This window comes from Kogia breviceps, chromosome 4 (assembly GCF_026419965.1).
Source record: "Kogia breviceps isolate mKogBre1 chromosome 4, mKogBre1 haplotype 1, whole genome shotgun sequence".
NCBI classification, from domain to species: Eukaryota; Metazoa; Chordata; class Mammalia; order Artiodactyla; family Physeteridae; genus Kogia; species Kogia breviceps.
The window spans coordinates 31,287,415-31,299,759 of record NC_081313.1 but is presented as its reverse complement, the minus strand read 5'-3'; the positions used below and the strand labels follow the sequence as shown (position 1 = coordinate 31,299,759).

At 37.0% G+C, this 12,345-nt stretch overlaps 1 protein-coding gene across 4 annotated transcripts in view; it reads left to right on the top strand.

Annotated features, from left to right (window-relative positions):
* LIFR (LIF receptor subunit alpha) overlaps positions 1 to 12,345 on the top strand; it is a 92,331-nt gene that overhangs the window by 29,927 nt on the left and 50,059 nt on the right. For all 4 annotated transcript variants that reach the window (XR_010840104.1, XM_059060244.2, XM_067030888.1 and 1 more), the window contains exons 4-6: positions 387 to 523; positions 6,621 to 6,784; positions 12,064 to 12,238. Coding sequence is in view for 3 of the 4 variants with exons in the window: in XM_059060244.2 (XP_058916227.1) it covers positions 387 to 523; positions 6,621 to 6,784; positions 12,064 to 12,238 (476 nt within the window). In the remaining variant the exon portion in view is untranslated. The remainder of the gene's footprint in view (positions 1 to 386; positions 524 to 6,620; positions 6,785 to 12,063; positions 12,239 to 12,345) is intronic.

Sequence of the window (12,345 nt, the reverse complement as noted above, 5' to 3'; positions counted from 1 at the left end):
CTGCAGTGAAAATAAAGGATTACTCCTGCTTGTGTTTTGTGTCTATCTTGGGGTCAGCTGGCATCTCTGCCCCTTTTCCCTCCCTCAGGGCAATGGCAGGGTTGGGCGGGGTTTGAAGGCCATGCTAAAGCCCTAAGTTTCTTGATAGAATCATCGCTGCTTACTCTCTTGACTTTCTGATACAGTCTGGTTATTTTTCCTACCACCACATTGATGGACTTACCATTTACCTCGCTTTTTTGCAGTCTTAAAATGCGATATAACCTGTCATATTTTTGTGTACAAAAGAACAAAGCATTTTCCAGTGGATTTTGTGTTAATCAAGTTTTTATGAAAATTGCGCTCAATTTTATCTGCTAATTAAAATTTGATTTCTTATATTTCAGGTCCCATTCTTGTCGTCGATTGGAGAAAAATATTAAAATCCCAGCTCTTTTACCTGGTGATCACGAAATAACAATAAACGCTTTACATGATTTTGGAAGTTTTATAAGTAAATTCACACTAAATGAAAAAAACGTTTGTAAGTATTTGAAAAGAAAATTTATTTGAAAATAACTCAGAATGGTGCCTTTGTTAGTATTGTGCTTCTTTATAATTGACAGGAATTTACCATTCTATTATATATTTTGTTAAACTAATATTCTCATTTACCTGGCGACCATACTTCCAAATGTGGAGCATAGCCAAGATCAAGATGGAAGCAAACTCTTCCTCTGGTCAGTCACATAGACGTCACACAAGTTAAGGTCCTTCCCACGGTTGGATTCTCTTCTCCTACCCCTCTAGTTTGTTGATTCCTGCATGCCTTTCCGAATTCCTCAGCCATCCCTAGGAAATAGTCTTTGACCATCCCCTCCCAGAGGAGACCCTTTCTTAACATTCCTTTAGGCAGTCTGTATTTCTCTTTTGTGATATTTCTCACAATTGCATAAATAATTTATTATATAATTAGGTGCTTCTTGTGTGTTTCCTCTACAAGAAAATGGGTTCCCTGAGGGCAGAGACTTTGTCTTCTGTACCTAGTATCTAGTCCAGTGCCTTGCACATAGCAGGCATCTTTTATAGATGTGTTGACCGAATGCCTAGGACATATGCTACAAACTGGGTGGAAGCATGAAATAAATCCAGGCTCTTGGAGATGGAAATTTTGCCATGCAATGAGACCTTAAAAACTCCAGTGGTCTTAGCTCTCTTAATGGTGGGGTAAGCAGGTTTGTTGCCTTCTAACAACTATTATGGGATTGCATCATAGTGATATTACGGTGAGTCTTATAAGGATGACTTATTTTGAAGCAAGGGAAAGAAAATATAAGCAACTTGGTGATCTCTCCAATTTTACAGACAAGGTGCATGTTTGGAGTAGTCTGTGTCTGAGATAGCACAGATTTTGAAAGGAAAATAGCAAAGCATGCTGTCCAGGAACTTAGAACCAGTCTCATTTTCTGGCTGAAGTATTGTCTGGGTAAAGTGCTACTTAGGGCTGTTTTCAAGATAGAGAAGAGCCATGTTTGTTATTTTCTTTCTGTAGTTGTATGTGAGATACATGTGAGATTGTTTTGTGAAGATCAGCCATGATCCCAATACCCAGGAAGAAATATTGTTAATACTTACATGTGTTCTCTATGTATGTGTGTGTGTGTGTGTGTGTGTGTGTGTGTGTGTGTATGTATATATATATATAAACAGTAAAGTTTATATTACTTTATGATAGGCTTACCAGAAGATATAGATTTTCAAGTTATTATGTAAATAAATCTAAATTATAGCTGCCCTAGTATTCCATTGAATGGAGGTACCATAATTACTTTGTCATTGATTTTTGTTTTTTAGCAAATTGTATTTTATTTTATTTTTAGCAAATTATATATTTTATTTTTAAAATTTTTTACTTATTATACTATTTTATTATAATCAATTACCACATCATTTTAAATAGAGGCCTTGTAAAATTGAACTAGATTGATGTCTTTTTTTTTTCATTTATACATGTACATGTATCTATTCTTTTAAAAATTCTTTTCCCATTTAGGTTGTTACATAATATTGAGCAGAGTTCCCTGTGCTCTACAGTAGGTCATCCTACTGTTGGTTATCCATTTTAAATGCAGCAGTGTGTACATATCAATTTCAAACTGGGGCAGGGTGGGGGGCCGGAAGTGTGAGGGGGAGGGATAGCTAGGGAGTTCAGGATTGTCATTGATTATTAACATTGAGATTTTTATTTCTAGTCTTTCAGCATTATTACCAATGCTTTAATGAACATTTTTTTGCACATATATGTTGCTGAATTTGTGTGATGATTTTCTTAGGCTAAATTCCTAGAATTGGGAATGCTACATTAAAGACATCCGCTTTTTATGACTCTTGATGTCCACTACCAATTGTTCCCCCCACATTTTGAATCTTTTTGCATTCCCACAGACATCATATTAGAGCATGCCTGCTTGTCTGCATCCTTTCCAGAACTGGGTATTGTCTGTCTCTCTTAGTTTTGCGATTTCAATCTGATGGCCCCCAAATTATAGCGCTGTTGTTTTTATAATTCTGTGATTACTTTTTAAAATTATCAGTCATTTTTATTCTTTTCTGAACTATTTATGTCCTTTGTAAATTTTCTATCATGTTGAAATTCATCTTTTTCCTCATTAGCTCACAAGAGCTTTCTGTATAGTATGGTTATCACTTCTGTCCTATTTGCTACAAATACTTTTCCAAGTTTAAAATTTAAACTTTGTGGTGTTTTTTTCATACCACCGATTTTCATTTTTATATAATAGAATCTCTTGATATTTTTCTTCATGAGTTTTTGGTTTTGTTATCATGCTCAAATCTTTCATCCATCTGGAATAATTTTGTACTAAGGTATGAGGGAATCTAACTTAATTTTATTCCAGATTTTTAAAAACTTCCCCAGGACTCTGTCAGAGAGCCAGTTTGTGTTGTCTGCTTTTTCAGTAGGGATTGAGAAGGTTCTGCCTGGGAAGCTACTTGAAGATAACAGTGTTAGAATTAGAAAGGCAAATCAGGACAGACTCTAGGTGACTTACTTGATTAATAGTTCACTGTTTTTGCATAGCATGTAATTTGTTGACAGCATTTTTAATAATAATGGGCCTCATTGTGATTTGAATATTAGATTAACAGTATCCCAACACTAAGATATTACTACTGCTACTCAAATAAGAAAAATACTGATAAGAAAATGAAAAGCAAATTAGATGAATATAAGAGAGGGAGGTGGGTCCATCAGCAAACCTTTGAACACCTGTCATATGCAAGAGATGCTGTGAAATGATAGTGGAGCTGTGCATTAGAAGATTTGGGTTCTTTGGCAGTTTGCTACTAAGTAAAAGTATGAGAAATTAAGTTTTCTCCAAATCTTAATATGCTTTCAAAAGTATACATATAAAGCAAAGAAGATGTTTGACACATATACATATATCTAATAAGCTTCTTTTTTAAAAATTTTATTTATTTTTGTCTGTGTTGGGTCTTTGTTGCTGCATGTGGGCTTTCTCTAGTTGTGGCATGTGGGCTTTCTCTAGTTGTGGCAAGCGGGGCTACTCTTCGTTGCAGTGCACGGGCTTCTCTTGTGGAGCACGGGCCCTAGTAGCGGGCTTCAGTAGTTGCAGCATGTGGGCTCAGTGGTTGCGGCGCGCAGGCTTCTAGGGCACACGGACTTCAGTAGTTGTGACGCACAGTCTCAGTAGTTGTGGCTCATGGGCTCTAGAGCGCAGGCTCAGTAGTTGTGGTGCACGGGCTTAGTTGCTCCGCAGCATGTGGGATCGTCCCGGACCAGGGATCGAACCTATGTCCCCTGCATTGGCAGGTGGATTCTTAACCACTGCGCCACTGGGAAAATCCCCTCTAATAAGCTTCTAATTGACAAGGGCAAGCACAAAAATAAGTCTTTGTAAGATTTTTAATCTCTAAGTTTCTTAAAATAACCTAAAAATTTGGATCTGTATGAGGCAGAATAAATAACGTGGATCCTATAAAAGAGCTGGGAAAGCTCCCATCTTCTGATGTTCTAAGGCAGAAGGGGCATGGAGGTTATGGGTAAAGATAGACCAGCTTTATTTAAAAAATAAACAAGACTGATGAAATTTTTTCTAGCTGAAAAGTTTCTAGTTTCTAGAAAGCAAGCTAACATTGTCCTCAAGTGTATTTTAGCTGGAGAAAAATGCAGATGACAGTTCGTGGGAGCTTAGGGGAACTTCCCTGGTATACAATGAAGAAGTATACTATGAAGTCGTGAAAAAACTGTGTTTAATCTTTTCATTTGTAATTCTGGCTGTTACTGTCTTTAGCTTGAAATATTAGATATGACTTGGGTTTTGAAGAATAGCCCACTGCTATTTAGATAAAATGTTAATTATGTGTACTTTTCAGGGAGGGGAGCATTTTAATAGATGAGTGTTGCCTTAATAAAGTACTCTCATGTTTAATAATTTTAAGTTACTGCGTTGTGACATCTTGGAACATTTGAAGGATCCGTGTTCTTGGCAGCCTCTGCTCTGTGTGGTTGCCCTGCCACCTTGAACTTGTCCCTCCTGGCACTGAATCAGCTTGTTACTCCTCATTTGCTCCTTCTTTTTTAAAAGCAGTTTCCCACTTAAACTTCTCATGTAAAGCATCCTCCACTGTCCTTATGTAGCTGTGTAACTGTTGGCTGCTGCATATTTTAGGCTTTAATCCACACGTTCTATTTCCTGTGCGACCCTAAACATTTTACGTAAATCCAGTGTAGAGCACTGTGATCAGTACATTTTAAGTAAGTTTAGTAAAAACTTATTTTTAAGTTCCAAGACTAATTTATGTTACATATAATTTATATTATATTAGTCTGCTTTGCTATTTTTGTTCTTCAGCACATTCAGCCACCCTCCCTCTGTCAGCTCCCTCAGTTGTGCTGGAAGTGACTTTACTTAATGGTCCTTGAACTTCCTGGGGCAGCACTAGGTTGGATATGGGGCCTTGAGAGCCTGTGACTCTGGATTTCTTTTAACTTACCTTCACCTTAGTGTCATTTGAGGAGAGCACAGGCAAGAAAGAGCCCTTCATACCAGAAAGCCTGAATTTCATAGAACAGAACAGGCTCATACATTGTACCTTGTGTGTTGTCCACTGATCCCCACATTTTTCATTAATATACTCATTCCTTATAGGTAGGAAGACTTGAAGATTTTGAAGAATACCTTACTCTTTCGGCTACTTTTTTTTTTAAGTTTACCAGTTTCTCCCTGTGAGAGGCTCTATCCTTGAGCAATGGTTTTTCTCTTTACCTTTTGTACCACAGCTTCAGAGCCTACCGCCTGCCCTGCCAGCCTTCTTTCTCAGGAATTGATGGTACCCTCACCAGCATCAGTGGTCTTTTCTCAGCCTTCCTCTCTGAACTCTGTTTTCTTGGGCCTGGACGACAACCCATTTCTTTTGATCTCAGTGATCCCAGATTTTCTCTGGTTTCCTTCTACTTCATTCCCTCTCGGGATTCTTGCTGGGGTCTCTGGCTCCTTGAAGGTGTGACTCTGTCACTGGCTCTCAAACAGGCTTCGGCTGTTTTGTGTCAGTGTGTTACGTTTATTTCTTGATCTGCACTCAGCGAGTTCCTCTTGAGTCTGTGTGCACGCTCTGATTGGTCCCCGTTCTCACTTACTGTCTGCACCTCCCCCCTCCATTGATGGTCTTTTTTTCCCCAACACTTAGTCATCCATGGCCAGACTCCCACATCTCTTCATAAATTGTCCCTGGTTCTTTTTGCCTTTCTTCCTGCTTTCTGGGCTAGTGACTTGAAGAAATCTTAGATGTTTTCATGTCTTGTTATTACTAATCCTTCATTTCTTTGATCCAGTCATTTCTTTAAAATGCCCATTAGATTTTGTCCTTTCTTTTCCATATATGGCGTCCTGAGCCACATCCTTACTACTATAGCCAGGCTTTCTCCAGCTGTCTCCTGCTGGATCACCTTATCTCTTTCTCAATCACCTGCAGACCTGTTGCACACCACTGCAAACTAGCCTTTCTGAAGGACTTCCGAGATCCTGCCAAGTACTTCTTAGAACCTTGTTGGCTTCCTCAACTCAGTGCTTTGGTCACTGCCACGGTCTTGCTGCTGTTTACTGCTGCCTATGCCAGTAGTAGCTCATTGTATCCTCAAGTGGGTAACTTTCCCTAGCATGCAGGCTGTGACTGGAGATAAGTGGGGAGTGGTGCAGAGAAAACAGATGGAAAGGTTTACCAAGGCCAGCTCTCCATAATCTATACAAAGGGAGCTTTTTTACTTCTCTCCAATGTTGTCTGCTTGGAGATTTCAGACCCAATGACACTGGAGTGTTGTGGGAACTCAGTTGCTCTTTGTATTAGAAGATGTATTATGGATTTGAAACAGCAGGCCGGTAAATAATTTTCTCAGATTTGGCTGATGAACAACTGGGAGCTGCTTATACAAAAAAATACATATATTCTCTTTTTTCAGTAGGAGGTGCAAGAATTTACTTTAATCCTTAATTATTTTTTGATCAAGAAGTAGAGTTTAAAATTGGTTGATTAATGGGATTATAATATGAAAAATAGTTACTTATTTGACTAAGTTTTATCTTTTGTTTCCTTTTTTTAAGCCTTAATTCCAGATGCTCCAGAGATCTTGGATTTGTCTGCTGATTTCTCAACTTCTACATTACACCTAAAGTGGAATGACAAGGGTTCTGTTTTTCCACATCACTCAAATGTCATCTGGGAAATCAAAGTTCTACGTAAAAAGAATATGGAAATCGTAAAATTAGTAAGTTTGAACAAAAACAGTTTTTTTCCTGTGACATTAAAGAAACTGAATACTTTTTTTAGATTTTAAAGTGGCAACAGTGAACCTTTAGATTATTAAAGAAGTAAATCAGATATCCTTTGGGGGTTCGTTAAAAACTGTATGCTATGCCTAAAAAATTCACTACATTAATAAAATAATGTGTAACCATTATAGGAAGTTTAGGAAATTAAGGGAGGATTAATCTATGATTCTGCCACTTGAACATAGTAAACAGTATCTTTGTGTATTCCTGTCTAACCTTTTTTATATGCATGTTTTTACATAAATGAAATTAAAACTATACATTTAACTTACATATTTCTATAAATTACCTAACATTATAGACATAAAAATAAATGTTTTGCAACATATTTAGCCATAGTAATTGTTGAGAAATCTATAAGTATAAATCTGTAAGTTTGTATAAATCTATAAGTTTGAATAAATCTGTAAGTTTGAATTTACCTGAATCCAAAATAACATTCTTATATTTAATAGTACATGGGGTTTTTTCCTCTAATTTTTAAAATCTTGTTTATGAATAGTTTCCTAATGATCCATCTTTAGTTTGTTATTAATCTAAGGAATAGTGAGAAATAACAGTGAAAAGTATTGACAGCTAGTACATGGGAATTCCCTTTCATCCTTTTACTCTTTTCCCCTTTAATGCACTTGAAATATGCCTAGTTATAGACTTAAGAATTAGAAGGCCATGATTTTACAGTTTATTTGCCTAAGTACATAGATAAAATAGTAAAGATGATAAATAGGATTATTCTCTATTTCATAGTCACTGTATTATTTTTCCTTTTTGACAACCTATGTATTATATCCTGAAACAATAGCAGCCATAATTGTAGTTATCTTGTATCCAATGCTTCTGGCATTCCCCTTCCCAGCACTATTGTGAAACCTCTCTATATGTTAATAGTTTGCATCTTCACAACAGGCCCCTGGGGGAGGCTCTATTAGCGTCACCCCCATTTTACAGATGAAGATACAGAGTCACAGGAAGACATTAAGTGGAGGAGCCAGGAAACAAACCCAGACAGTTTACTCCAAAGTCTGTGCTCTTCCTTAACCAGTACGATCAGTATTGTATTACATAATCAGTATACTTATTTTCATCTAAGATGCCCTCCCTTTCCTTTTCACCTATACAAATTGAATACACATTTCAAGACCCAGGTCAAATCCTATCACTTATTTTAAAGCCCATTCTAATTACCTCAGTGTAAAAATGCTCTCTCTGGGGTTTCCCTGGTGGCGCAGTGGTTGAGAGTCTGCCTGCCGATGCAGGGGACACAGGTTCGTGCCCTGGTCTGGGAAGATCCCACATGCCGCGGAGCAGCTAGGCCCATGAGCCATGGCCGCTGAGCCTGCGTGTCTGGAGCCTGTGCTCCGCAACGGGAGAGGCCACAACAGTGAGAGGCCCGGGTACCGCAAAAAAAAAAAAAAAATGCTCTCTCTTTTTTGAGTTTTAATGGCAGTTCTTGTGTGTCAGTCTGATTTGCAGCTAACTTTGATATAGCTCTACCATTGTTGTCTTAAAACTATTACTTATTTAAAATTGTATTGTCTAGCTTTTTTTATGGCCTAACATTTTATATTCTGCGTTACTACTTACTGGCTTAGGATGACTTCTCAAAACCTTTTTCTTACTTGTAATGTGGTGCTAATATTTGCTGTAGTAAATGGTATGATATTTATAAAGCTACTAAACAGCTATTAGTTGTTATTACTTCCTTTGGGAGCTAGATGGTTTGTTTTTTTAACTAACTTAGGGATGCTGGAGTAAGAGGGATACTCTTTGACATGTAAGTGAAATTAAACATAAGTGAATTGAAATATTATTTTAAGGTCATGTAACTCATTGCCACAAGATGAGTAACAAGATAGCAATGGCAAGATAGTAATTCCCTACTTTTTGGAATATGATCTTTGGAGATAAATCTTTCTGTGGGGAAAAATAGCAAGAGGCAAGAAAAAATAGAGCTAGAAAAAATTAATTTTAAAAAGTTACTCCTGTCCATAGTAAAATATGACATTTTTATTTGTAATTATATTATTAGTATTTAAGGTAGCATTGCTTATAATCAGTCATTTTATGACAGGTTATAATGCTATTATTTTGTAATAGCTTAAAGATCATGAAACACTATAAATGTGAGTTTCATTTATAAGTTTAATTTATAGTGTTTCATTTATAACTTGACATTTTCTGTCCGCAGCCTCACAAACAGCTGTGGATGCTTTGCACTGCTCAAGCCAGGATGTGAATGATGCCTGGGAGTTATGCAGCCCTCTGTCCTCTCATTTTTCTCTCTTGTAAACAATGAATTCTTTTAGCTGATTCTTTTATTATTTGTCTCCATTTTTCCAGATAGCACGCTTATGTTGCTCTTATTATTACTATTACTTTAGTTTTTTGAGCAATAGTTTATTACCTTCCCACAATGGAAAATGAGAATTTAGTCCTGTCTCAGTTCCCAGCCCAGGGACGTGCACTCGCAAGTATGTGCACTCACATGCGTGTGCGCGCATGCGCGCGTTCTCTCTCTCTCTCCACTTCTTATTTTTTTCCAGTATCGTTATGTTATAATTTTTGGTAGACCAGTGTTCATTATTGGATTACAGTTATGTAAACACTATTTATAACTGAACCAAGTAGTGTTTACTATTCTTACTTTTCCTTTTTTTTGTACATCTTCTCGTATTGTCTTGTACTTTTAGTTTTTATTTGTCTGCTTCATTAATTCAATCCTAAATTCTTTCTAGGTTGTGTAAATCTGTCGAAATGTTCAAACAAACATCAGTTTTGTCTTTGTGAATACATCTCTCTGAGGGCCTTCTGACTTACTTCCTGACCCTTTTCATATAAGAGCTCACGTGGATTCTGCCAATATTTGTATAGCACCAAGTGTGGCAAATAGCTGAGTATTCTGAGGTTTCTCAGGAGCTCCAGCAGCCTCCACTCCCAGTGGCCAAGCCTTGGTTTGAAGAGATTAATACCTGGGTATACCTGTAACCCATTCAAGACAAACCTCTATGTTTTTCAACACATTTGTTAGGAAGCTGTGGTTCATCCTCATCCAGAGGATTCCTTTTATATTTGTCTTATGATGGATCCTCTTTTTCCTGAATTCCTTGTTTCCTCGTTTTGGTGGAAGCATAAATTCTAGTAGTTATTTGCTATTTTTTGTAGATACTCTCTGCTAACTGCAGTGGTAGCTTACACATATCTTTTATTTTAAAAAATTTAAATTAGTTGCCAGGAAAATTTAAAAGACTGTCAATTCCAAATATTGAGAAGATGCAGAAGGATTGGAACTTCCATACCCTTCTGGTGGGAATGTAAAATGCTACTTGATGAATACATTGAGATACTACATTTCTGAAGATGTCTTTATTCTGCATTCACTCATGATTGCTAGTTTATCTGGGTAAAAGATCCTAGGTTGGGAAATTTTCTCAAGATTTTGAAGGCATTGTTCCATTTGCTTCTCATTGTGGATCTATCTTCATCTGTTGTGCTGGACACTCATTAGGCCCCTTTCAGTCTGAAAACACATGCCTGTCAGGTTGGGAAATTTTCTTATTTTATGTCTTTGATTTCCTCATCTCTTTTTTCTCTTTTTTTTCTTAGAACTTCTGTTCTTTAGAAATTGTACCTTTCTGACATTTCCTCTAATTATCTTATCATTCTTACAGTCCATCAGTATTTTGCTTTATTTTCTGAGCAATTTTTCTTAAACTTTATCTTGCACTTTTGAATTTCTGTTAATATACTTTTTTTTTTTTTTTTTTTTTTTGTGGTATGTGGGCCTCACTGTTGTGGCCTCTCCTGTTGTGGAGCACAGGCTCCGGACGCGCAGGCTCAGCGGCCATGGCTCACGGGCCCAGCCGCTCCGCGGCATGTGGGATCTTCCCAGACCGGGGCACGAACCCGTGTCCCCTGCATCGGCAGGCGGATTCTCAACCACTACGCCACCAGGGAAGCCCTAATATACTTTTTAATATACAAGAGATCCCTTTTCTCTTCTTAGTCCTTTTAAAAAAAAAATTTATCATGTTCTTGTTTCATGGATGCAATATCTCTTCTTATCTTGGAGGATATCAGTGATCTAAATTTTTTTTTCTTTCTGTGCATTCTGTTTTTTCACATTGCTTTTTAAATTTTTTTATTTTGACCTTTGACTTTCACATTAGAACTTCTTCTCCACTTTCTGGTCATCCTGGTTGCTGCTCATATTTAAGTGAGTGGTTCGTGGGAAATAAAACAAGTCTAATTGGAACTTTTGTTTGCCTGGGTGGGACTTGTTGACTGGGGCATCATTGTATGTGATTAGGATGGGCTGTCAAGCTGGAAAAAATCTTAATATTACTTTAGGTTTTTATCTTTACCTGTTCATATGCTCCTTAGAAAAGTTTGTTTAGACTCTTACCTGGTGAGTATGTACTTGGCCATCAGTATCCTGTGGGCTGAGTAGGGAAGAAGGCAGGAGTGCCCCAGCCTTTAGAATGCATAGTTAGTTACCATTGCCCATCTGCTTTCCAGTGTCTAGAATCTTACCGGTATTGTTTCTTCAATTTTTTGCCCTTGTGCATCTGTGCCTTTAAAAAAAAAAAATCTTGTACTTTTGTTCTAGAGGAATTTCATGAAGTAAAGAGAAGAAAGTACATTTATTTAATCCTTTGTCTTTAACCAGAAGTCCCAAGGTCTCTTTTAGTATATCCTCATGTATTTGGTTGAAAATCTTGCCCATTTTCCACAATTGAAATTAAGCTTTCTATATTATTATAAGTTGCATATTTAAAAATAAAATTTGAAATATATGACACTTATATTTTAAAAAATCCAGTCTAAAATAATAGTTTATTTTGTTGAAATGCTCTCCTCTCTTTGACTTTAACCCTTGGAGATAAAAAAGCATTAACTGTTTTTTCTCCATGAAAAATGGGAACATTTTAGGCAATGGTGTATTTTTCTCATGAACTGTATTGAATGTTTTGGAATATTAACATCTTGTGTAATAATGAAGTAGGCCCTAAAGTTGAAGAAGCAAACATAAATGAATCATAATTATTGTTACTACAACTCTCCTTTTATGCCTTATAGAAAACAGATAGTTTTACAAAAGAACAAAGCTTTGATTTACTTAGCTGGTAATTGTATACAGTCTGTTGTGTTTTTTTTTTAACCCTAAAGGAAAGCCGGACATAGTACTTGGAAATAGAATTTTGTGTTTATTTTGTAGGTGACCCACAACACAACTCTGAATGGCAGAGATACAATTCATCACTGGAGCTGGACCTCAGACATGCCCTTGGAGTGCGCCACTCACTATGTGGGAATTAGATGCTACCTTGACGATCCTCAGTTCTCTGGTCGCAAAGAGTGGAGCGACTGGAGCCCACTGAAGAACATCTCTTGTAAGTGCATATTTAAAGAATTTTCGTTTCAGATGAATTCGATTAGTCTTGCTTAAGGGTAAGGTTTAGCTCACGGTTTTAGTTCTCTGAACCCCACTTGGATGCAT